This window comes from Calonectris borealis, chromosome 5 (assembly GCF_964195595.1).
Source record: "Calonectris borealis chromosome 5, bCalBor7.hap1.2, whole genome shotgun sequence".
In the NCBI taxonomy this organism is placed as follows: Eukaryota; Metazoa; Chordata; class Aves; order Procellariiformes; family Procellariidae; genus Calonectris; species Calonectris borealis.
In genome coordinates, this window is record NC_134316.1 from 18,047,794 (window position 1) to 18,071,828 (window position 24,035).

Consider the following 24,035-nt stretch of genomic DNA (forward strand, 5'->3'; position numbering starts at 1 on the left):
GTTTATCTACAGAACCCATAATTGAAGCCAATCATCTTTTTTTTATTCTTTGATCCTGCAACTTCAAACGTGGAATTTCACTCATGCCCTTCAAGGCACAAGAGGCTGAATCCTCAATGTTTACACATTAAGTAGGGCACTCATTGAAGTGCTGAGCCGCTTTTAAAAGATTTCCCCACAGTTCGTAATCGGGAACCAACAGCACAGTTTGTTCCTTGCTACTTAAAGGAATCACAGTTTAAAAAGCATTCTTTTGAATGAAGAACTATTCAGGTAATTGATAATGATGTGCCTCAGGAAGAATCTTTTTCTCACCAATTGTACGGATTAGAATTTTCCAATTAAAGAGACGGTGATAAAGTTGTTATTTTATTCTGCAGTGGTAACCTTGAAAAAGGTAGAAGTCTTCCTAGGTTTTTTGGACGGGAGCAGACGGCAGCACAAGATTAAACTTTCAATATTCCTTTGCACAGGATGAAAAGAAATACCTTAGAACTCACACAATAATCTTTTGAGAACTACAGCAAACCTTCCCAAGTAAGAATAACCATGCAAACTTAACCGACATTAACTTATTTTTATGCAAATGGCAATTCTGCTACTTATAGTTTCCTTACCCTTCCATGGAACCAGTCTTCACAAACTATGCATTGGATCATCTCATCTGGAATCTAGATGAACGGTCATATTATTAGCATTCATAGCAACCTCCAGAATCTTTCACAAGCCTCAAACTACAGTATTATGCAAAGCCTGCTCAAGTGACTTGCATTTGCCTCTTCAACCCCCCACAGGGAGCTGCCATTAATAATTAGTTACTGCTTCATTAGTCAGTTTGCTTCCCTGAAGTTCAACAGCATATGTAATTTGTCGTATTATCAAGAGTGTGGAAATTCCCATTTATTATTACAAAACTAGTTTTCCCAGTAGAGCAGGACATTCTCACACACAAGAGCTGATAAAAGTTAATACGCTATTGGTATCTTTCTTCCTGTAAACAGAAATGCATGAACAGGCAGCTTAGCAAAAGAAAGATACTGATGTTCATAATGTCATCAGGTTTATATAGGAATGCCAGAATCCTAACTCAACTGTCCACAATATAGTATAATACAACCTGCTTTGTTATGAAACAATTATTAATGATTTCTTTAGAAATGTTTAGCTATCTCTGAACTTCAGAGAGGTGAGTTTATAAAATACCTTTTTGTATTTGAAAGACTTGTGCCTTCCTTATTCTTTAAAACATCTAACTTACATGACTGCAAACAACAGCGTGTGTGTGCAAACCAAGCGATATATTTTAATACCTCCCCTCCCCTAGGAGAACTCTATAACTTTAGAGAAAGGAAAGCAGAGAGAACTGCAGCAGCGTTTTGTCCAAATGATGGCTTGTCCTCCTCATCTGTCTTTAAGGCATAAACATATTCTACCATTTAAAAAAAACTGATAAAGTAATTACTTTATAAAGCACATGATAACCAAAACCAATATGGAACATAAGATTTCTTAAAGTGGGATTTTCCCTGGCAAGCAGCTCAGCGACCACCCTTTGTACAATATTTTGCATAAATACCATCTATATATGATTATTACTGGTCTTTGTATTTCTTACCTCATCTTCAGGATCAGGATAAGGTCTTTTACAAGTACAGTATAATCCGTAGAAATTGTCATTATACTTATTTCCTGAATTCACCTTGCCCTTTTCCTAGGAGGAAAGTAAAAATGTCTCAACAGACAATACAGTGAAAAACACAGGACAGAAAAGGTGTATAATCTACAAAAACCCAATTCCTGTTCCACTTTAATTCCTAAAAGCAATCATTATATTCATCAGCTTGAAGATCCAAAACCAAAGATATTATCCAGACACCTATGCTATGCTACAGTGAGCAGCAGATAGGGCACGTGAGGAATACTGAAGTTCAAAAGGAAAGACGAAAAACAGTCTTTCCACCTTTGTAGCAACTGGCAGCTGTGATGTTTGTTAAGCTACTGCTAATCTAAAATGATACAAGAGTTTTGACCACCAACCACGCCTGCCTGCTGCCATTATAGCAACGTCTGTAGATTTATTGTGCGCCTTCCCCTCCATTTTTTTTTAAACTGTGATCCAAACCCAACTTTGTTTAATCTTACCACTAAATTCAAGTCATATAAGCTTCACTCTACAGGAAAGGATTATCTAAATTACAAAACATGCTGAATGAAAATCAATTACAGGTAATTCCATTAAAAAAAAAAAAAACAGCTAATACAGCTGCAGCCAGAGGGCTTCCGAACTGCACGTAGTTGCAGCCACCATCAGCCCCTGCAGAAAGAGCTGTGACCATTTATGATGCTGCTACAAAACACTTTCTACCACTATTTTGACAAAGGAAGAACGGACGATGCGAGCACCCGGCATCCATGAAGTCAGCCAGATTAATGGACGGATGCTGAAGGTCACTTCACCTGCACAACTGATTTTGCACTGAACTGAAGGAGGAGGAACAATCACATTTCACTGACTCAGATGAGAAACAGTAACATCTTAAAATTGTCACAGGTGTCTCTGTAAGGATCACTGCACTGTAGCCCTAGGCTGACTAGCTCTGGATCCATCCCAATTCTGCCAGAAAAAATGGATATACACAAAACCACTTGCTGTTCTATATTCCATTACCCCGGGAGCAGCACCGCACCCAGAAGATTACCAACTACCTGATGCGTCCAAAATGCCCGCCAAGTATGAAAGCACAGGCGTAATACAGTAAAACACTATCCCATCAGTAGGCTCTGGTGACAACCTATCAAAAAAGATTAGGGCACTAATGCCACCACAAAGAAGCGGGGGGAACTGTCCCTTTGACAGCAGCACAACCCTAAATTTCATTAATGCACCTGCAAAATTGCACCCCGAAAGGTTCTCCTGAAGCCGGCTTAAAGCTAACGAGATGTATTAGTGCAGGCACCACAACATGTTTCTGGCATTACGCTGACCGTGGATGCAGAACTGCTGCATTCATAGATGATCAGGATCAATCATTCTCTCTCCTCGCAACATTTCCCTTTGGTCCCTCAACAGTTTTATCTCCTGCTGTGGTACTCCCACCTTGTTTAACTCGCTGAGAAAAGCGGAGGCATCACATGAGTCAGCACATGAGGCAAGGCACCAACCTCCCGAGAGTGTTATTTTGATTCTGTATGTATGAAATCTATGTCTGAACTTACTGGGAGTAACTTGCACTGCAGATTTTTGAATTTGCTATTTCCACAGTCGCAGCGGAAGTTCCTGGAAAGAAAAACATAGCATTTCAGTATTAGTTTTTGTGTTCATAACAATTCCTAACAGTTTATTAGGAGCCATAAAAATATTCTTGCAACTATTTAAACAATAGCATCAGTCAGAACTGGCCAAAGGGCCTTACAGCCTTACTCTCTCACATGGTGTTCTTGGCAGATCTTGGCTAACACCATCATTTGCAACAGCGCTCGGCTGGGAGACGGCAATGGCACAGCCAACCCCGGGTGCTGCCAACTACCACACTCAAAAACGCAAGCATGTGCGTTGGCGAGAGAGGAGCGTGAATTGGTTCATTTCCGAAGGCTGGATCCACGAAGGTGATTAAGCTCTTGTCTCCTACTCGGACACCTAAGCTCTCACTTAAATAGGGTCGGTATGCCAAGTGAACGGAACGGGGAACCTCAGTGACCTGATCTCGGCTGCCTGTGCAGTTTTGCTGGGAGTAGTGTATTTTGTGCGAGTTACACACTGGAACGTCGTCCTGCCTCACTGAAACGTATTATACAGCGGAGGAGGCTCTGGGGAAATTCCCCCAGCCAGCTCACCTCACACCACAGCCCCCCGCAGTGTCCTACCGCTCGGGTCCGGAAGGAGAAGCCGACGGCCGGCGTACACCGCCTTGCCTTCCCAGCCCGCTGAAGAGGCCCGCGTTTCGCTCGGGGGCGGCTGTGAGGAACCAACGGGGCCCGCGGGCTGCCGAGGGAAGCCGCGGGAGGGGCTCCGGGGCCGGCGCGCTGAGGGGGCTCGCGCCGCCCCCGCCCGCCACCTGCGCACGCGCGCTTCCCGCCGCCGGAAGGGGCGCGCGCCCCCGCCCCGCCCGCCCCGCGCCGCGCCGCCGTACCTCTTGGTGTAGAGCTCGAAGAGGCGGTGGGTGCCGTGGCACTCGTAGCTGCAGGCCAGGCAGATCCCCGCCGGCTCCCCCCCGGGCGGCGTGCAGGTGCTGCAGGCGTACAGCGCCTGCCTCTTCACCGCGCCCTGCGGGGCGACACCGGCGCGCGCTACATGGGCCGCCGGGGGGTCCCGGCCCCGGGCGGCCCCGCCCCCAGCCCCGCGGCCCCGCCCCCAGCCCCCCGCGGCGCCCGGCCCCGCCCCCACCTGGGAGTAGCTGCAGCGCTCGTGGTCGCTGCCCCCCAGCACGGCCCGCGCCTCCTTCTCGAGCTCCTCGTTCTCCGCTAGCACCTCCGCCAAGGAGACCACGGGCTCCTCCGCGCCGCCCCCGCAGCCGCCCCCCAGCTCGGCGCCCTCCGCCGCCGCCGCCTCCATCGCCGGGACGCGAGGCCGAGGGCGAGCCGAGGCGGGAAACACGCGGCCGAGGCGCCAGGGGGCGCCACAGCGGAAGCGGAACTGCGCACCCCACGTGACCGGGGCCGCGCGTCACAGAGGGGCGCGGCGGGGGAGCCCGCGCGGCGGGCACGTGACCGGCGAGCGGGGCGGGGCCGGATCGTCGGCCGGCGGGGGCGCTGCGCGCGCGCCGTGCGGGGGTGGGGCGGCGGCGGCGCGATGGAGCTGGTGGCGGAGCTGAGGGGCCGCGACGGGCAGACGCGCTCGGTGCGGGTGCCGTGCCCGGCGGAGGAGGGCGAGGGCGGCCAGCTGCGCGGGCTGCGGCGGGCCCTGGCCGAGCTGCAGCAGCGGGTGGTGGAGCTGCTGGCGCCCCTGGTGCAGGAGGAGCGAGAGGCGGCGGGCGGCGGCGGGCCGCGCGGTGAGTGGCGGGGGGGCGCCGGGCCGGGCTGGACTGGGCCGGGCCGGGCCGGGGCGGGGCGCGGCGAGGGGGCTCCGCCGCTCCCAGGGCGCCGCTCATCCGCCCCCGCCTGCACCCTGGCAGGTGATGTCGAGGATGACGAGGAGGAGGAGGAGGAGGAGGAGGATGAAGGCGAAGACGAAAATAACATCGACACGACAGCGAGCTCCGGTGACCCACCTCCGAAGCGGACGAAGGTTCAGCAGCCCTGATGGCGGCGTTGGGGGCTGCGTTCAGGCCTAGGAAGGGACATTCCAGCTGTACCGACTGTAAGTGTCCCCGGGCGCGGCGCCCCGAGCGGGGGGAGGCCGCTCTGGGCAGGCCGGCGTCTGCCTCGCTTCTGCTCACGTTTTAGAAGTGCAGTGTCGATCTCGACACTATTTTAATACGGAAGCCTTAACGAAAGGATGCGCCTTGGTGTTCGCGGCACGTTGCTTACAGGGTATCAATGTTACGCTGAGAAGTATTTTTAGTAAACTAGTTGACAAATATAAAACTGTTTTCACAAGTCTTCTGACTGCTACATTTTTAATGATATTTTCCAAGTCATAGTAGTTCTTCATGTGACTTAAACTTTTAAAATAAAGTAATAAAATCTGGAGTGATTTTGTCAGATCTGATCTTAAAATGGGACAAGACAACTTTTATTTGTATGGAGAGAAAGCAACATAAGACCACTATAGTATTAAAAATTAAAAAATACCTGTAGGACTGTGTCCATTCCCGAACAGTCCTACAACAGTCCTGTACAGTCCTACAATAGAAGATTATTTTTGCCTGTTGTCTAAAAGGTAATTGTAGTCACCCATCACTCAAGTATTTTCCTGGAAAAGGTCATAGACAAAGTAGATTAAAAGAGATGGGAATCTTGGTTTCAAAAAATCCTCACTTTTTGTGACAGCCAGGAAAGCGTCAAGTCAGTGTGACACTGATAATTATCTTTAATATTCCACAATTCAAAAACTGCTGTCTGTCCTAAGCCTGTTTTCTCCAAATGTGGTGGGTTTTTTTCTCTTTTTTTTTCACGCAGCAATCAATCTTTATATGATTTCTTCTATCACTGAGTTTTATCCATGTTGATTTGTAGGTTCATTTAGTAAGCTAAGTCAAATAAAGTGAACATCACAGCTTAATATTCTGCCTATGCAGAACTCTCAACATTACCTAAAAATAAGAAAAAAGAAGAGCAGAGTGATTTTTTTTTGAGATGCTTTCTAAAAACAAAACTTTGGGCAGAAACTTGGGGACGTGTAGTAGGGTTCTACACTGGTTGCTGTGGTTTATTTTAGAGGGGAAGAACGTATAAATACTCAAATACTTTATGTGTAACCGTTCTTGGCTGTATAAATCAGCATAACCCAATCCCTCTGCTAAGGTAGCTTGTTCTTTCTTTTGATGATAATGCAGCATGTGGAATGTCATTAAGGTAACAGATGCATCTTGGCAGTGCTTCCCGTATGTTACTTTAATTCCCAGTTTCTGTTTGGTGTATGCTTCTGAGAACAGGCATAAAACATTGTTGATAGCCAGTCCATAAAGCTTACGGTGGAGCCTGAGAGTTTTCTCCAGCAGAAATTAACTGACTGATTGAATAGTGTGAAAAGCTCTCGCCCCCCCCCCCCAGTGTTCTGCTGGCAGAGTTTGTTTATGTATTATGGAATCTGAGCAAATCTTGAGACTTGTGTATGGAGGACAAGGTACTGGAATAAATGATGAATTTTTATGAGCACAAAAGTGTCTGCATTTGTGGGGGTGGGGGGGAGTTGGAAGAGAAATTCAATAAATATATTTTGGACATCTTTATGTACTCTTCTTCTAAGAAATTCACACACCCATTATTCTGTTAGCAGATATGACACAGACATAACTGAGGAGAAAAGATCAACTCTGAAGACCAGAGAGCTTTAGTTGCTGAGGACCTAGGGTGAGAGAAAATTACACAAATTAATTCTGATCTCGTCAGGCTGCAAAATCTTAAAGTGATAAAACGTTTAAAGTGTTTTAGGGTAGATAAGTTATTGAAGGAAGTGGCATTGAAGGAAGTGGCTTATCAAAATGGCAAAGGCAACACTTGCTACAAAAAAACTAGCCTGATAAATGTATTAGAAGAGGTCCTTCATGTGACCTGTGCTGATGCGATGACATCTTTTATGAGCTCTTTCTGCAGCTTTGGAAGCTTGTAGAGCTACATCTGAGAGCAGCATTTTCCCTTTTTTTTTTTCCTTCCCCCTTGCCCTCCTCCTCCAGACTACACTCCTAAACACTCCCAACAATGGTGTGAAGGCTAAAAAACAACATTTAAAGTTAGGCATGAATTTGTGGCCCTTATATATGAACTTTGTGTAAATAATCCACTGGCACGTCACGGGCTGAAAACCTCTTGTCTAAAGCAACAAACCCCAACTTTACGAGTGTGGGAGTAAATGCAGGTAATACTCCAGTAATAGGATACTTCTTTTTTCTGTCAACCTGGACGCATTAATGCGCTGCACCTGAGCTCCAGAAGATATCAATGAGCCAATGCTCAATTGTCAAGAACAACCACTCAAGTTGTTGCCTTTAAAGAATCATTTATAGTCCTTATTGCGGCCACAAAAACTTTTCAACAATGAAAAGGGTACTGGAGCTTCATGGGATCTTGAATAATCCTAAACCGTAGGCTTGCTTGTGTCATTAAGTACCCCAACTCTTCAACAGAGAACTTGACTTTTTCTGAGAGCTGCTGCAAGGTAACTAGGCACAGAAAGCTTTGGTGTGATGTGGGTTTTTTTTTTCCTTTCCCCCTCCATATGTGTTTTAGGACCTACCCTACAGCCGTGTTCTGAACCCCTTCTGGGGATCCCCTTTCTGCCCCAGAAGGACTGCAGTCATCCACTCCCTGTACTGTCCTCACCAAACAACTGGGAAAACATAGGGGGCAACAGAGAGAACCAGCTGGCGGTTCACTGGTTGTGGCACCCTTTTTCCAAGTCGAACAAGTCGGTGAAGTATACACGTTTTTCCCTGGCTGTGGGAGAGGCTCCAAAATTTTCTGAAGACAGAAAAACTTAAGATTTATCTGTGTGGAGAATATAGCAAAAGTCTGCAACGACTTTTACAAAGCTGTCCTAGAGGATGAAGCTTTATGCATGCCATAAGTCAACTGTGGCCCCTGCAGTTTAGGTAGAGTAGATAAGCCTTGATGGAAGTAAGATGGCATACTCATCATCTCTGAGATATGCAAGTGCTTTTGAACCTTAACCAAACTTCAGGCTGGCAAAGAACAAGCCCAGTTCACCACCTCTGCGCTGTTTAGTATAGTTTGTACGTCTTTCTAATAGAACTTAATTTTTCTAGCCGGGGGGGGGGGGCTAGATGGATTTCCTTACTGATAAAGGGGGAGAATGCTGGCATGTTTGTACTGAATTAAAAGAGCTGAAGTGATACTAAATTAATTTTTTGGTAGTATTTAGATGGGAACCAACTACTTTTGCTAGTTGTAAAACAGAACAAATGTCAAAGCAAGTCTCCTTCACGTAGACTGGGATTGTATGACATACTCTGTTGTTACTGCTTTGAAATACTGAATTTGCCAGTTCAAACAACTTCGAAGCTAAATTTGCAAATAACAGGCTGCCGTGTTCTGTGTTTAAAAAAAAAGTTTAAAATCACAAGTATAATATTTATTAGGCACTCAGATGTTTCTGTGAGGAAAAGGGGACAATACCATTATACCTGATAATCAGGGCATTGTCTAAAAGTTCCTAGGAGAGAGATTCACTCTTACCATTTTCATTAAAAGGGTTTGAGTGCAATTCACCCATTGCAGCCTCTGTGTAATTCCCACTCATTCTAACTTAGGAGTTAATTTATACTGAAGCTACCATAGATACCAGATTCTCTCTAAAATACACAGTAATGTGGCAGTTAGGACGTAATAATGTACCATGGGTCTTTATATATCGTAACTAGGTTAGCACTCCGCAGTGTAAACAACTGAGCAGTGGTTTTGGGCACATCCACTAGCCAAAATTTACAGGGCTAATCATGGGCTTTGAGTACTGACAGTTGAGCAGAACTACCTTCTTGTGGCTGTAGCATGTTCTTTCTTTCCAAAAGAAAGATGTACTATAGGGCTCGCTTTAAGGAGAGCTAAGATGAGTCAGTTCTTACAAATTAACTACCTGATAAAGTTATTTAACTGCTTTCATGCATTAGGTCATATGTAGAGAAGAAGTTCTCATCCAAGACTGGCACATGAAAAGCAGCATTTTTTAGAAACTAATAGAGTAATAAACTAGAGAGCATCCTTTTAAGACGACAATGGACCAGGCAAGAGAAAATAAGGGGAGTTAATACATATCCTGCACAAACTGGAAAGTTTTGTTCCAAGGATAAGTCAATCCTCATATTTTTAATTAAAAAAGAAATCAAGCTTGCAGTTCTGCTTCACTGCTGGAAGAAACATGCATCACAAGGAACACATTTTATGGCAACGTCTGTCCAAGTTTGAAGGGCTGCAGCCTGAAGTTATGCTCTTCATTGGACCTGCTCTCCCATGGGAGGAAGTGAAGAACAGACTCAGCAGCACTTAACAAAATGCGGCAGACATTTTCCTGAGACAGGAAAGGACTGTCAGGTGAAGGTCAAGCAACTAATGAAACTAACACTCAGACTGCCCAAGAGTGATGCTCAAGCAGTCTGACAAAGCTTTATCTTGTGACACAAACACAATCAAAAGAAATCCAGGGTAGGTGGCACAGGGATGCATATTAATCAACCTTGTGTTACAGCTACTTGCTTTCTTGGCGGAAAATTAAAGCTGAGCTGGTAGAGGTTAGCAATCTTCTGAGGATTTCCTTACTGCCTCTATCATTACAGCTTCTGCTTTAGGAAGCTCTTCAAGATCAGGTCCGAGCTAATTCATTTTCAGTTAAAAGAGTGTGAGTAAAAATAGCCTTCCCACTCCTAAGTGGAAGTTGTAGCAATCCATCTTTTTGGCCCATGCAGTGAAAAGAACTAAACAGATTTGTATGAGCAAGTTCTAGTATAACCTAGTCTGGCATCTTTTATTAATGCCATTGCTGTAGAAACAGATTTGCACTACTATCTGTCATTTACAATCAAGAACTAATTGAGAAGTACTGTAGTCTTTAAAGAGGTTGTAAAACTTCTTTGAGCTTGCTTATCCCAAAAGCTTGCAGATTATGTCAATTTGTGTTACAGGCAGTTATATTCTGTGACTGAGAACTAATTAGCCTTGACACTATCTACAAATCTTCAGGACAATCAAGCTTAAAGTTATTTCACTACTTCTTTTAAAGGACTGCAGTAAAAAACAACTTAATCATTAATTTTTGTAGTCTTTCCTTTATTTACTCTGTGGGTAAGACTTCACCTGTTGGTGTTCCACTGGTGCCAAAAATGGTGGAAGCACCAGCGGAGCTAGGTTTCCTGTTCTCCTATTCCTACTGTCTAGTATTCCTATGCACTGTGTTAATAGTTTATACTAATTCTCTCCATCGCTGCTTTCCGCCTCAAGCTCAAATCCTTACAGACACAGCATTTGCTTGAATTAGATTGTATGTCTTTCTGTAGTTAGTTGTAAAGCTCATGCTTGTTGACAGCTTTAATCCAAAAACAGGCTTACAGGAAACCTCTGTTCTGTAAGCCACCGCTGTGCCCAGCACATGCTCCACATCCAGACAGCTTGGCTCATCGCATCAGGCACGCTGATGAATTTGCTAAAGGCCACATGCTTGCACAACAGAAACTTAGGCAGTTCTCCCTATCATTTTCTATTTTTGTTGCTTCCTCTTATGTTGTTCTTTAAATAACTCCATCTAGACACAACTGCTCAATTTAAAAACTACAGCATCAAGTTAAAAACATAGTCCAGCCAGAGGTATTCTCCCTGTTACACAAAGGTAGAGAAATGACAAAGGGATTCAGTTTCATGCAGCCAGCCCCAAAACTTCAGGCTACAGACAAGTAATTAGGGCACAGAGCATAAAAGGACAACAAAAAAGATCAACCATACACACACACTGAGGGAAGGGACAGAAGAGTAAGCTACAGCAGCTGACAGCCAGCACTGCTATCTAGCAACAAACATGCAAAAAAAAAAAAAAAGCCATTGAAATGTGATCTGCATTAACAGACTTCTGTTTATAAACATTGAAAAGTTTTTATTTTATAGATAAATAGGATGGTGATTTTTAAAGTTAGGAAACAACACAACTTAAACGCTCTGACTCCCAAAGATACTAAAAGTCAGAGTTTATACTTTATTCTTACTCCAGCATATTAAGATGGCAGCTTCCTCCTTTTCATATTGCACTTAGAACTTAAAACCTTCTTGTAAAGGCTACATTGTTTTCAGGTCCTAGCACCGATGCTGGCATTTGAAACCAGTGTCTCAAAATATCTCCAAATGCAAACAGAAAGTTTAAGGTGGTGTAACTGCCATGCTTAAACATAGCAACACTGAAAATAGTGTTCTCTTTCCAAAGCAAGAGAAAGCCAATATTCTCCAGGATTCCCTTAAAGTAGTCAGAAATGGATTAGCACTTGTGATGATTAGGTACTGACAATCACATACAATTGAAATTATAATCGAGGAGTTTAGTTCATAATTGGTTTGGGCCTATTGTTTTTGAAGAGTGTATTTGCACTGTTTTCACATTTGGAAGATTACTTCCATCATGGCTGGCTCAAAAATTTAGTTATTTTAAGAAGAAACAAAAAAGGACAAGAAGAAAGAACAGATTTGGTATTATTCAAAACACACAATCCAGTAGTTAGAATTAAATGCTATGCCAAAATAGCACTGAAAAATAAGAGGTTGAAACTATAGTAAGAAATCTCAGTGGAATTCAGTATGACTGAAGAAACTTGCATTCACTGCAAGAATGAGAAGAAGGTATCTTCTTCAAATTTCTGGAAGAAACATGATTATCTGTCTTACAACCTTTTTGGAGCATCTCCCCAACCTAATACCAGTTAACTTTCCCAAATTCAATGTTTTTCCTAATACATCAGTGCTGCGCTATGGTTTTGCGCTATGTCCAGAGTGAAATCAGAATGGTCGTAAATTCCAATCACTTCTAATTTTATCAAAGGAGATTTCTATAGATAGGAGAAGGAAACAGAAATGCAAGTTTTGTACAGACTATAAGCCAATGCCAGCATAAACTGCTTTTGACATCATAGGAAAAGAGTTTAAAGCACCAACCTCCAGGCCTATGCCACTCCTCACTGCCTACCTACTACAATGTGGTACTGTTGTGGTCACTGAAAAAAAGTATGCTACCACAGAAAAAAAAGTACCTTTTTCCCTTTAAAGGTTCGCACAAACTTTATTCTTTGCTTCCTGTATTTATATCTAAACTTATTTTCAAAAAAATCATTAAAAACCAGCACTGATGTAGATACTACTTAAAAAAAAAAAGTAAAAGAAAAGAATCATGTTAAGTGCAGCTTTTATAATCATGTTCTGATTTTTTTTCCTTTTACATTTACCACAAAAGAAGTATCTTTTCATTGATTTTACTCCAGGGGAGAACATAGGAAATCACTTTTTTGCACAGAGGAGTAAAGTCATGGACCAGAAACTTATTTCCCCACAGGATGTTTCAGATGGAGTGTTGCAATTTTGCATAATTAAGGCAAAATGAGGAATACTTCCATCAAGTGTCACATAGGGCTCTCCCACACTGGCCATTCTGATAGACCCATATTTAAAAACCTTTGTAGTTACTTTTTTTTTTTTAAATAGAAAACAGTCACTCTCTTTCAAACTGTTAAGCAATGAAGAAAAGGCTCTTTCCAGCCTTCACTCAGAACTTCAGTCTTGTGGTTAGATCAGGCATATGCAATTGCTTCAAAACAGCTACGGAAACTAGAAATTGAGCTAAGTGTCAATCAGTTGTAATCTACTGATCTGATTAGAGGCCTTCACAAATGTTTGATGACGATTGCAAATAACAGCCAAGCAGATAGGAATGATGCAATACCCAACAGTTTTGGGGTCAGCTCTTGTACAGGAGTAGAGGAACAAGAACATCTGTAAATACGGTATTAAAAATATTATAGTCCACAGCCAAAAAGGCAAGGATAGCAGTCGTACTTTTAAGGAGTGCGTCCATGTGGTTCCTTCCTGTGGTTCCTTGGGGTGTTGCTGAATGTGCTCCAGTGCTAGTTTGTTGTAAGTCTCATTGATTTCAAAGACGTAATAAAAAGCTGCAGCACTTGCTAACAAGTACAACCCCACACCAATCCATCCCATCCTCTGGCGGAAGTTCATCATTCTCCATGCTCTGCACCTGGAACAAAAGGCAATGTATACATTCAGCACAGCTTGGAGAAAGAGGGGACACAGATGAAGCTTGGTTTTCATAAGTTAACTTTTTATAACTTTTCATTACGCATTAGTAAAAACAGCACACACATCCATTTCTGAAGACCTGAATTCTCTCTACATCAGAGAAAACGCCAGCAACAGGCTAATACAATGCTCCATCATTGGCTATGGCTAGTTTAGGGCCTGCTAGCTATCAAGTTATACCAGGCTAAAGTCAAGTGCTGAGCGAACAAAACTGAAGTCATGAATTGGGTAACATACTTACCTCATCTGCCCTCAGTGCCTCTAGCCACAGGGTGGGGATAATACAAGACTTTCTATAAATATGGAAAGTTTGTAAAGTTCTTTGACATCTGCAAGACAAACACACTGCTAGCCAGCCAGTAACAGGAGCATCACTGCTTGTTTGCAGTGTAGCAACATCCAGTTTTATTAAGCTCTAGCTGAGGTCCCATCTATGAACCATATAAAAGAATGTTTTCAATTTGAATGAGAAGATACGTACTAAAGTACAAAATGTACAGATGCATTTGTACCCATTTGCACACATGAAGATACTATAAGCATGTTACTTGCACCTAACTGTATTTCTGCTCTACCTGTGTGAACAGTTGCAGTATGCCTTCTGGAGGAAAGCAGTTGAACATCTGTACGAGTAACTGACTCGGTGCAGAACAAACCAGACACCAGTCAACTGGCACTTTTCAGAAGAAGCACAAATTATTGAAGCACGACAGATGCTACTGGGCTTGATTTTAGCTGCTTTAAGATCTCCAGCTGGCTGTATGGGTCTAGGGGACTTGAAACATTCTTCAAACAAACACTCTAGCCAAAGTACCTCCACTCATACCAAGAAGTTATCACCACCTTCCCTCAAAATAGCCCTTGGGCAGGGCAGGGCGAACCACTGCTTCACTGCAGCTGGTTAGAGTTCTCCTAACAAATATGCGTTTTCAGACTATTGGGGTTTTACCTTTCCTACCTTTTTTGAGAGAGAGGTAAAATCAATTTATGCAGTACTGTTTTAAGAAAATATATCAGGCTTTAAAAATACTAAGCATAAATGCTTATTTAAGGATGATTTATGCATAGAGAACAATAATTATTAATGGAAGTATGAGAGAGTTTACCATAATTGATAAAAAAATCACTACACCTTTCTAAATCCCCCTTCCTGAGGCCAGACTAATCTGTCCGGGTAGCAATCTTGAAAGACTTCCTGGTTTTCCATATCTGACGGATATCCTCAATCCTGACAGAATCTGATCAGGGTAGCCCAGGAGAAGTTGTCCTGGCCCTCACACTGCTGCGTTTATGGGGGCTAAAAGAGTCAAAGATACAGTGACAGTAAATACCTGAGAATGCCATTACTTATGTCTGTGACAGCTATTTGTTGTTCAGCTTATCTTTCCACATAACTTAACAATATGTTTCCCTTTAATACACTAAGTTAACACTTTTAGTAGAACAATCAAAAAAATTGTGTAAGCAGCTGTTAATCCACTGGGTAAAAACTTAAATTCCAGAGTCCATGTTTACCCAATAGCTAAGCCACTGTCCTTTTTTTCCAGTAGTTAGGCATTTTAGAAATGGCTAACAAGCAGTCGCCTTCAGAGAAAACAAATCTTCAAAACGAATGCACATATTGAAAGCACAAACAGTATTAAAATTGCAGTAAATTTAAGAAGGTGAACATTAGTTGTTTTTTCTCCTGCCCTTGCTAGGCAGCAGTAGCCAGAAGAGGAGCCTTAGCTCCGGGTTACACCGAAAGAGGCAGAGATAACGCTTAAAGTTTTCTCATTCCTATTTTCCGTTTCGAGACACTATTTTTATCGGCAGCTTTCGGAGATACCCGCGATGGCTATCAGAGTCGTTCACCCCCATTCCGCGGGTGCTCCGGGGCTCTCCTCCCGCAACAGGCCGCGCAAACCGGCCGCTGACGACGCCCACAGCGCTCAGCCCCCCCGCCAGCGCCGGACCCGCGCTCCGGGCGAGAAGCGCTCCGCCGCTGCGGCTCCTTCACCGACGCCGGCAGCCCCTTACCTTCCTCCAGCGGAGAAGGAGGGAGCGGGAGGGCGGCGGCAGGCGGCCCGCTCCCCTCAGCCCGCGCCGCCGCGCCGGGAGGCGGAGGGGCCCGCCAGCCCGCCGCGCCGCTGCCGGCCCGCTGCCATCGCCACCCAGCCACCGCTCCGGAACGGCGGCACTTCCGGCATGGGGAGAACCACTGCCGGTGCGCGCCCGTCTGCATCCGAGGCGAGGCGAGGCGGGGCAAGGCGGGGCGGGGCGGGACCGGGCCGGCCCTGCCCTGCCCGGGGGGGGGCGGGTTGGCCAGCGGCCATCTTGGCTCGGGCCCGCGCCCCTCTGTGGCGTGGTTGGTCTCGCCCAAAATGGCGGCTGCCGCTCATGGTGGCGGCGCTGTGTCACTGGTCGTCTCCCTTATTCACCGTTCGGTTACCGCCGGCGCGGCTGTGGGTGCCGGCCCCGAGCTGCCGTCGTTTCAGCGCTAGTGCTGCTCCACGGGGTGGTGGAGGAGAGGCCGGTTTCGGGCAGCCCAGCCGCAGCGCGGAGCGCCGGCCTCTAGCATGCCTTGGTGGACAGGCCCGTGCCCCAGTGGCCAAGCGCAGCGCTCACCTTTTCCCGCGCTGCCCCTACGAGTGCGTTTGTTTTAATTGCGCAGGCGCTTGAGGAGAGGAGAAACTCCAGCAGTTGCGTTTTGACAGTTGGCTGTCTTAGCCAGGTGCGATGCATTGAGGGAAATAACAATGGAGACTCTTAGGTTGTGGAACAGTCTCCAACAACTGACATACATGTACTTAAAAACACTGTGGGTTTATACGTAAATATGTCTTCCTATCATATTTCTACTGAATTAAATTATTAGGAAATATGGTACTGGGAAAAAGCCTTCAATGAAGCTAAAAGATTATCTAAATTGACGAAAAAATCTGATTTGGTCAGATGTGTGCAGTTCACTGACGTACACCACAATGACGTTTGGAAAGTTTGCTTGTGCAGAAGGCATTTCAACATTTATCTCAAGTCAGTAACTTTAACACATACTTCTGTACTAGTTAAAAGAATTCAGTAACTGCATAGCATCGTGTGTAAAATGAAAACTTTTTACTAAACTGTTGTATGCTGGAGTCTTGAGAAGACTCCTGTTTTCTCATAGTGCTGCTGGAAGCTGTTGTAATGTCTTTCTGAATTGCTTCACAAATTGAATCAACTATGAGCGAAATGGATTTCAAATCCTTTTGATTTGTCAAAACCTTGACTATTACTCTCCGTTAGTGTTGGGAATGACTGACTCATTAGCAGTCAGCACTGAATTCTGTCCTCTAAAGTTACAGAGAAGCAATGGTGGCCACAATTTACACACATCCAGCTATAATCAAAAAGAAGGCTAAAAGAGAATTCAAAAAGGGGTGTCAAATAAGAAATGAAAGGTGCTAAAGCAATGACATTTTCCGTTTGGGTGTAAATAAATACATACATGTAGGATTTTCTGCCATTTTTCTTGGGGATGTAGAAGGTGCTTGTGAGGCAGTATATAAAAAATTAAATTTATGATGACTTATCCTGCTACGTTTGGTGTTTCAATTAAAAATGTTAGAAACTAGTGTTTTGGATTATATTCAGGACAGCTGATGTCTAAATGCATGGTGCTGCAGATGTCATTAGAGAAAAACAACACTGTTGAGAGGCCACAAAAGTCAGAAATAAGTTCCGTGGCACAGAGCAACTTCACCTTAAGCCATGCTGCTTTTTGTTTTTTGCTTTGATGCTCATTCAACGAAAGGGTCAAAGTAGTATATCTCCTTGGCCACTGTGAGGACACTAGATGGTGCTCAACACCACAGGCAAAGCCAACCGTTCGCAGGCCAGGTGAAACCCCAACTCCCAGTTCGGACGTTTTGCACTTAACTTCAGTTGAATGAGGATTTCATCGTCTTTCATAAAGTTTAAATAAACTGTTAGTGTAGTTCTGATGAAAGATGTAGGTATGAATAACTACATACAGCTAATTGTCCCTGGGACACTGCTCTCAACTAAATGCCATTCTTTCCCTTTTTACAGGTGGTGAGGTCCCAGTTGATCTAGAAGTGAATATAGCTCCTGTATAGCTGACAAACCTTCTACTCAAGTATGACTTTATTGCATTTTCTTATATTGGGGTTAGAGGTAATGATGGGAAATGGAATAGCTACTGCATAGAGCCTATTTCCTTTAAAATACCAACCTAGGTGTCAAAGAGAAGGGTTTCAGTTAGAATTAATATGTGACTGTGTGAATATTTGGCTTAGCAGTGAATACATGTGCTAAGTGTAAAGCCCACAGTTGCACTTAAGATTCTGAAGAAAAAGGAGTGAAATGCGGGGCTTATTCCTACTTAATAAGTCTGTCCTCTGAAGGGTTGGAGTTGGAAAGGGAGGATGGTTTAGGAATTTACCTGCTTGGTTTATGGGTCTTTTCTTCTGTGTTAACCATAGGCCTGAAATCATGGTTCTGAAGAGAAAGATACAAAAAATTTGTGGAGTTGTTATAGCAAACACAAGCTGCCTTTGAAAGCTAAGGCATAACAACAGACAGAGTGATTTGTAATATTTTTGGGCTTGATCTCAATTTGCATAAATTCAGTGTTATGCTTAACCTTTGGCATAGTATAGGAAGAGACACAGCAAATAGCTCAGCTGAGGGTTTGTTTGGGTTTTTTTAGCAGCAGCCTTTGAGGGGGCAAAAATAATATCAAAATTAGTGTTCTCAGCTTTAGAAGGGATTCAAGCTAAATTCCAATCATCAAGTTGGTAACAGTAAGGGGGAGTAACTCATACTCTCCATATTGAAATGGGGACATACACCTGGTGAGACTCAAAAGGGTAATATTCAGGTTGCAAACAGGAGGAGAAGATAGAAGTCTGTTGAATCAAAAAAAATTAATGTTTAATGTTCAGGCCTAGAATTAGAGAGTTAATCATGGGATTTTGTAGTGTTAAAAAAAAAGGAAAAAGTGAGCGTTTCGTGTAGTTTTGACATGTGAGTTATTATTGGGATTGTGAAACTAAGTGTAGAAACACTGGGTTTATTTTGAAGGTAAAACAGAAAAGCATCAGGAGCAGTGAGGGCTGGCTGCTCCACAAAGAGCAGGAGCCAAGCACGACAACACAACTGATAGGGCAGAGCCTCACTGCCAGAACCCAGTCCCACAGTACCTGAGCAAAGCAAGCAGGGCACACCAGATTCAGTCAAGCAGCTATATCATCAGGCAAGCAACAAGACAAGTCCAAGGTCAAGCTGGGAAGGCAGCCTACAGGTTAGGGTCAGGTCCAGTGAGGATAACTGGGGTCAGACATAACCTAGTGATTGCCAGACAGGTCCATACTGATAAGAAAAGACTGAGGTCAAGCTAGGAAGTCAGTCTGTAAGTCCAGATCCAGATTAACATAGCCAGGCATAATTGTGGCTGAGCTGGAGACACATACTTCTACAACATAGCTCAGATGTGGACTGAAGGCCCAGGGCTCAGCTTAAATGGGGCTCCTGAGCCCATGGATGGGGAGCAGGTGAGGCTTGTTGGGGCTGTTAAAGCCTATTAGTGCACTCAGGGTCCTGATAAATGAGGGCTGACCATAGAAAACAGAAGGATTAGTTGTAATCTTTGTGTCAAACAGAGTTTTCATAACTTAGTATTAAATGAAAGTCTTCACTAGGCTTAAATTTTGGCCAAAGTAGAAGAGCAAAGGTAGAAGACCTGAGATAATTACCAAATCAAAATTAGTTGGGCTTTCAAATGGAAGGCTGAAGGACAGAATGCACCATGCATTCTTTGGGTGGATAAAGATTTAAAGTAGTCGTAGGTAGGTTCTCATCATTGACAAGTAACCAAGAAGTAAGAATCTAATTACAGAAACACTTATCTCAAGAAGGCATCTGCCTTCCACTTTGTAGGACACTGATTTTTGATTCATCAAGAAACCACATTCCTGGATTTTTTCCTTCTTAATCCTAACTCTAAGCCAAAGGCTAGAGACCTGGGATCCCTACGGAGTCCATATGTGTTGGGATTCCAAGGAGAAAACTGGTATAAAGGAGGAGAACAGGGCATAAGCTCATGTGCTGGTCCTATGAAGATCATACCTAACCTTAAGCCAAGAGTGTTAGACTAGTTTTAGGGGAGGGCTAAGCTTCTGATGAGTGAGGGATGAAGCACAGATCTCCTTGAAAATGCTCACTTGGTGGCTTATGAAGGAGGAGGAAACTGACAGAAAGGAAGGCTTTCTTCAGACCCTGATAGCCTCCCATCTCTTCCTTGTACTCAAAAGGCAGGGCACAGAAGAGCAAACTGAAGAACCACTGCTTTGATTGGAGAAAGAAAACACACATGGAAACCCAATCCTCACGTGGCATCTGCCCTCAGCTCCAGATGGGCAAACTCCCCTATGTGTTACAAGAACAGTTAGTACTGTGTTTATAAAGAAATACAGAAGGGAAAAGTTTTCCAGTGAATCTTAAGTAACACATCTGAGAAACTGAGGAGGCATATTGGGAAAAGAGAATGCCCTTATTTTTTTTTTTCTCAGAATAATGTTTATAGTGCTCATGTGAATTTTTATCAGTGAGTGAATGGATGCCCAGTGTTTTTGCAGCTTGTAGCAGTTTTGTTTATTGTATGTAGTTGCAGTGAATTTCATAGTATCCTGTTTTGGTGTAATAACTTGTTTTGATCAGTTTCTTATATTATCATTTGTTGTCAGAAACATTAGTTTCCCTCAGCTTCAATTTCATATGCTTTATTTCATGAATCCTTATTTTGTATTTTATAACTTTTGTTTCTTCTGAAAGTAAGGCCACAGTCTTCTGATTCCCTTTTATTTGGGGGTGGTTATTTTGCCTTTACTGTTGTCTTTCTTTGAACTTCTCTGTTGGAAACATCTGTTTTCTTATGGGGGGTAGCACACTCAGTATTTTGGGAGCATGTAAGACACTTTTTCTATATGTTGACTTTTTTTATTTCTTCTCATTTTGAATTGAAATATTATGTTTGCTTGTTTTGGCTACATTGACCACGTGAAGCAGAGGTATTCAGTGAGCTGTGTGTAATCCCGGTGATCTTTTCCTCATTTGACTTGCTGCTTGTACTTTGAAATGTTGGGACCTTAAATTACCTTGATCTTTAATTCTCTGTTCCTGAAATTCTGCTCTAGCCTTTGTTTCTTAGCAGCAGCCACATCTGAGTTAAGCTTCAGGCAATCACGTTGTCCAGGTTCTCTGAATACCAGCCATACTTTGTTCTTGGTTCTAAAAATATTTACTGTCTTTCCAAAAAACTTCTTGATATTTACAAATGGAATAGCTATCTCATTCTCCCAAACATCCACAATAAACATCTGCCAAAGGTAGAATTACACAGTTACCCTTTGTCACAGTGCCTCTAAAGAACAGTCTTTTATGAAGAAGGGCCTTGGCATTTTAGACTGAACTTTTAGACTTCATTACAGTGATGCTCCTTGTTCATTAGTTACCACTGAATATAAGCTTCATGTCTACATTGTCTGCGATCAAAATAATTCTGGCAGGAAAGAGATAAAATCTTTGCTTTTACCTTCTGTTTTCAGCCAATTACAAAGTAGCTTCAAAGTTTAGCAAGAACTGACAAAACATACTAAAAGAATACCAGCAGAGATGGTTGGTGACTGAATATTTCTCTCTGTGGCATTTATTTAAATAGAGGACAAATACAATTTATGCAGAAGCAGTGCAGCTATTGATCTCCAGCTCCAGCAATATGACCCAGCATTGTACTGATCTAGAAGGAAAGAGAGCTATCCTGCAGAATTTTGGTCAAAGCAGTTTTCAGTTATAAACTGCATTTCAGCAAAAGCATTATTCATTACAGTTTATTGATTCTAACTAAATCTCCACAAATAATATACAACAAAAAATCACTTCCAAAGCTGCCATTAAACTTCTGAGAAATCTGCTTTTCCATGATTTCAGCTAAAGTCTGCTCATACTGCCAGAAAGGAATAGTTACTGAATTTCCATGCTGAATTCGCTGCTGCCAACATGTTTGTTCATGTAAACAAGTTTACTGAAAAGACACCCATGTTAAAAAGAAAAACAGATTCACAGTGAGGGGTCTGCAGGCCGAAAATGCTGCCTTCAGTCAACTGGCCTAAAAGAGTTATTTTTCAACCATCAGCAGAAAAAAAAAGTTTTAAAAAAAAAATCCTCTCTGAAGGTCACTCATTAGAGATACGTACTGTCCCTCCTTCTTCCCTTCATATACATATTCCAAGAGAAACATCTGACCGCCTCTGGGAATGACAGCTCTGTCCTCATGAGAGGAGGTTGCGATGACACTCTTGCTTCTTTTTTTTTTAGATTTCCACTAATTATCTTTCCTTCTGTGGTGCCCTTGTGAAGCAAGTCAGTAATACCATAGAATGACTAATTTAAAGAGATTTAGTTATTGTCTCTTCTGAGATTCCCTGTTCCCAGACTGTGCCTATCTTGCTTAGACTGTGAACTGTGTGCAGCAGGGAATATCTATATTTAGACTTTCCTGAAGCACAACTTTCTTCTACTAAACAAACACTGAAAGAATACAGTTCAGATTAAGCCTTTTCCCACATTCAAAGGATCCCAGCTTTTTTTGCATAGATCAAGATGGAAGTTTGAGGGCGGTAGAGAGGATATTGTTTGAGATTTGCTGAATCTAAGCTTTCATTTTAAAAAAAAAAAGTGGTTGTGTACATGTGTGTCTGTCTTCTTTTAGGAACCTCTTCCCTGTGTCCTGTTAGAGCTTAGGAATTAGCACGTAGTTACCAAATTCTAAAATGTACTGCAAAAGGCATACGTGTAAGACATCCATCCATATAATGTGAGGGTTGATAGGTTCTTAGTCACAGAAATGTTTGCATACATTATAAAAAACAGAATTCCCACTTTCCTACAGAAGTATCAATATCTTCCTTTTTCTATCACTTAAATTCTGTTTAACAGAATTTAACAAAAATTTTGTTAAAAGCTTTATTATTTCTCATTCTGTAGAATACTTCAATCACTTCATAACATTCTCTTACTTGAAGATTTTGCACACTGGTTTGTCTCTCAACCATCTTCTGTGGTTTTATTTTCAGAACTGTTCTACATATTCTTTGCTTATTCTTGAACCCCACAATTTAGGTTTTGTATGTAAATAATGGAAAGGATTGGGCACTTGAGAGTGACTGGTGCCTCAAAATGTCACACAGTCAGTGCTTTTCTAGTAATAAACCCCACATTTCAGTTGCCTGTTGAGCTGCCTGCCTGATACAGCTGGTATCCCTGACAGTTCTGGTTTTTGGTCTCTTCAGTATTCCTTCACAGTCCCTACAGAAAGAAAATCTAAGCCTGGTGAATAACAGACTTGTCTGAGGCAATGGAAAGTCATTGTCAGAGGTAGGCTGAATGACAAAAGTACCTGATGGTTAATCCTAGCGTCAGACCTGGAGAGCACCTCGTTACTTATTCAAGTGCACACTGAGAGCTGTCAGCTCAACTGAAAGGCCAGTGTCTGGGGGCTTTCATATAAATTTCATCAGCTGGAAGTAAACCTTCATTCTCTTCTGCATGGAGGGCTGCTGTTGTTATGGTCTTTAGTGGAAGATAAAAGCCAGTTCACTGTAGTTGTGAAGCCTTTAAGTACTCACCTAGCTCTTCACCTGAATTTGACTTTTTCTGAAGCCCATGCTAGAGGACTGTACCAGAAATCACAGGTACCCAGAATGACTCAGGCATTTGAGATGTTAACAGCAGTTGATGGTTACTCTCAAAGGGAGAATTTCATTAATTTATTAGTGAGTATTTGCATTTAATTTAACAAAAGCACATTAAGCAGTATTTGCAAATCTTTAAAACAAAAAGTATTACATGTTTGTTCCTTACTGTGCAGAGTTTGTAAGCTGCTGCTCTTATCATACCTATATGAAATGAAATTCCAGGCAGTAATGCCTATATCATGCTCTGTCATAAAGTTCCAGGTGAATATTTAAATGTCTCCATCTTAGCACACTTACTACCACATTTGTTGGCATTCTTACAGAGGCGATTTTCCACATAAATGTATGTTCTGTTTGCCTTTCACCAACAAAGTGTAAATATAATCATGACAATATGAAGGAACTTAGAAGGTAAAGAAATATGCTGGTATGAGACTGTAACAAGTTTAAGTGCGTCCAAACCAATACCTTCTCCACATGAAAAAGTACCTAGCCTCAATTAATGTCTCACTGAATGTATGTTTCTACACTGCTTTGTGTAATAGGACTTAAAGTACCTCCCTTGCAAAATGATGCCTCTACGTAGTGCAGAGCTTGCTGGCAATACGTTCATAGTGTTCTGGGTAACTGTCACCAGCTGAAGTGTTTCACCAGCAAATTCAGTGCATTAATGATGTTGTTGCAATGGATTGTGATACAAACTAAAATCTCCCATAATTTGGGTTTTGAAGCAGAGGTTACACTTTCAAGTTTTTTCATCTTCTATTCTGTTACTTACCTCTTTTTCACTACCCAGACAGTATAATTCTCAGGTTGTCGCACATTTTCAGAGTGCTACTGATAATTGCTCTGGCAAACAGCCTCCCAAGCAGTGGAAAATCTTTAGCTTGATAACCACCATAGAGG

At 42.8% G+C, this 24,035-nt stretch overlaps 3 protein-coding genes and 1 long non-coding RNA gene across 6 annotated transcripts in view; 2 read left to right on the forward strand and 2 right to left on the reverse strand.

Moving 5' to 3' along the window:
* UBR7 (ubiquitin protein ligase E3 component n-recognin 7) overlaps window positions 1-4,552 on the reverse strand; it is a 14,783-nt gene extending 10,231 nt beyond the window's left edge. For both annotated transcript variants that reach the window (XM_075151193.1, XM_075151192.1), the window contains exons 1-5: window positions 4,385-4,552; window positions 4,131-4,264; window positions 3,217-3,277; window positions 1,616-1,711; window positions 618-671 (exon numbers count right to left, since the gene is read on the reverse strand). In XM_075151193.1, the coding sequence (XP_075007294.1) occupies window positions 618-671; window positions 1,616-1,711; window positions 3,217-3,277; window positions 4,131-4,264; window positions 4,385-4,552 (513 nt within the window). The remainder of the gene's footprint in view (window positions 1-617; window positions 672-1,615; window positions 1,712-3,216; window positions 3,278-4,130; window positions 4,265-4,384) is intronic.
* Window positions 4,470-6,761, forward strand: GON7 (GON7 subunit of KEOPS complex). The gene is made up of 2 exons (XM_075151196.1): window positions 4,470-4,988; window positions 5,112-6,761. The coding sequence occupies exons 1-2, from the start codon at window positions 4,790-4,792 to the stop codon at window positions 5,237-5,239; spliced, it is 327 nt and encodes a 108-aa protein (XP_075007297.1). The 5' UTR covers window positions 4,470-4,789; the 3' UTR covers window positions 5,240-6,761.
* On the reverse strand, window positions 6,642-15,603 carry LYSET (lysosomal enzyme trafficking factor). Of its 2 annotated transcripts, XM_075151194.1 has the most exons (3): window positions 15,412-15,603; window positions 13,634-13,721; window positions 6,642-13,330 (listed from the first exon to the last, which is right to left on the reverse strand). In XM_075151194.1, the coding sequence occupies exons 2-3, from the start codon at window positions 13,636-13,638 to the stop codon at window positions 12,919-12,921; spliced, it is 417 nt and encodes a 138-aa protein (XP_075007295.1). In that variant the 5' UTR covers window positions 13,639-13,721; window positions 15,412-15,603; the 3' UTR covers window positions 6,642-12,918. The 2 variants fall into 2 exon arrangements, with proteins under 2 accessions (XP_075007295.1, XP_075007296.1); XM_075151195.1 differs by lacking the exon at window positions 13,634-13,721 and having other exon boundaries at window positions 15,412-15,601.
* Window positions 15,604-15,623: 20 nt separating this feature from the next.
* Window positions 15,624-22,101, forward strand: LOC142082770 (uncharacterized). Its single transcript, XR_012673823.1, has 3 exons — window positions 15,624-16,105; window positions 17,446-17,512; window positions 19,689-22,101. It is a non-coding gene; the product is annotated as an uncharacterized LOC142082770 (long non-coding RNA).
* Window positions 22,102-24,035: the final 1,934 nt, after the last annotated feature.

What these genes read in the sequence shown, in the direction of transcription:
- GON7 (XM_075151196.1), top strand. Translation starts at nt 4,790, where the DNA reads ATGGAGCTGGTGGCGGAGCTGAGGGGCCGCGACGGGCAGACGCGCTCG. An exon ending in GGGCGGCGGCGGGCCGCGCG is followed by an intron (nt 4,989 to 5,111) that starts GTGAGTGGCGGG and finishes GCACCCTGGCAG; the next exon opens with GTGATGTCGAGGATGACGAG.